The 976-nt window shown below is 57.0% G+C and overlaps 1 protein-coding gene across 1 annotated transcript in view; it reads left to right on the top strand.

Annotated features, from left to right (window-relative positions):
- The window catches only part of VDBG_06632 (transcriptional regulator), a gene marked incomplete at both ends in the record, with an annotated part of 2,172 nt that extends 1,934 nt beyond the window's left edge, over positions 1 to 238 (top strand). Inside the window, one exon of the mRNA XM_003003024.1 lies at positions 213 to 238. Coding sequence (XP_003003070.1) covers positions 213 to 238 — 26 coding nt within the window. The remainder of the gene's footprint in view (positions 1 to 212) is intronic.
- Positions 239 to 976: the final 738 nt, after the last annotated feature.

The following is a 976-nucleotide window of genomic DNA, read 5'->3' as shown; positions in this document are numbered from 1 at the left end:
TACCAACCCGCCAACTACCAGGCGCAGCTCCGTCGCCGTATGGCCAGCGAGCCAGGGCATGTACTCTCAACGTAAGTTGGTTGCAGCCACATCCCCTTCCCATGAGCAAGGAGGCACCCGACCGAGAAGGCTAACCGTGCAGCCAGACAACGGGACGCAGCCTGGGCAGGGCCACTAGGAAGAGCCTGAGCCTAACGTTGAAGAACCCCCAGCGGGAGGAGAAGAGCGCAAGCAGTAATGACGGAACCCCGCCAAGGGGGGCATTGTATATTATCGGATTACTTCTGCTGACGACGCCCTCCAATCCTGTTCACATGTTCATGTACCGACTTTCCTTTGACGTTTACTAGACGTTGCCGCGCGACTTATCCGACGCGCAGCCTTCCTCACGGCATGAGCAACCATCGCCCTCTTTGCGACGGGCGTTGGACTGTTCAAATCGGCGGCGAGCATTTTTCTCCTCCTAACGACGGTTTCTCGTTCCACTTTTTCGGGTTTCCCTCCCCGTCTCGGCCGCGCCAGGAATGGGTGGGTGCGTTGAAATTCTTCACACTGGGGTTTTGATGCATTGGGGGGGTCGGCTGGGCGGTCTGATTTTCTTCCGTCACTCTTCGCGTCTCTTTCTGGACAGGCGCCGGTGGCAAGGCAAAATGTTGCCTTTTGAAATTTGTTCAGGTCTGGACTACGGCCTTGGTGGACTGCAGAGTTTGCCAAGCTCACCACACTCCATCGAAAGGCTGAGGTTTGTTACGGCGGCTTTTTGTGTCGACATGCGGCTCGGTTTTAGCCGCCGCGGCGGCAATCCACGGCGGAATCGCATGTCCGGGCGTCGGGTGTCAAAATTCCATTGGGATGAGACTATGGCTTGATTCTGGTCCGGGCTTGGTTTGGTTTGGTTTGGTTCGATCCGGTTCGAGGCGTTACACGAGAGATGAGGGCACAGGCGGCATGACATGTTGACGAACCTGGCCAGTAC

Source organism: Verticillium alfalfae, genomic scaffold (assembly GCF_000150825.1).
Source record: "Verticillium alfalfae VaMs.102 supercont1.8 genomic scaffold, whole genome shotgun sequence".
NCBI lineage: Eukaryota > Fungi > Ascomycota > Sordariomycetes > Glomerellales > Plectosphaerellaceae > Verticillium > Verticillium alfalfae.
This window is presented reverse-complemented; position numbering and strand designations above follow the sequence as displayed.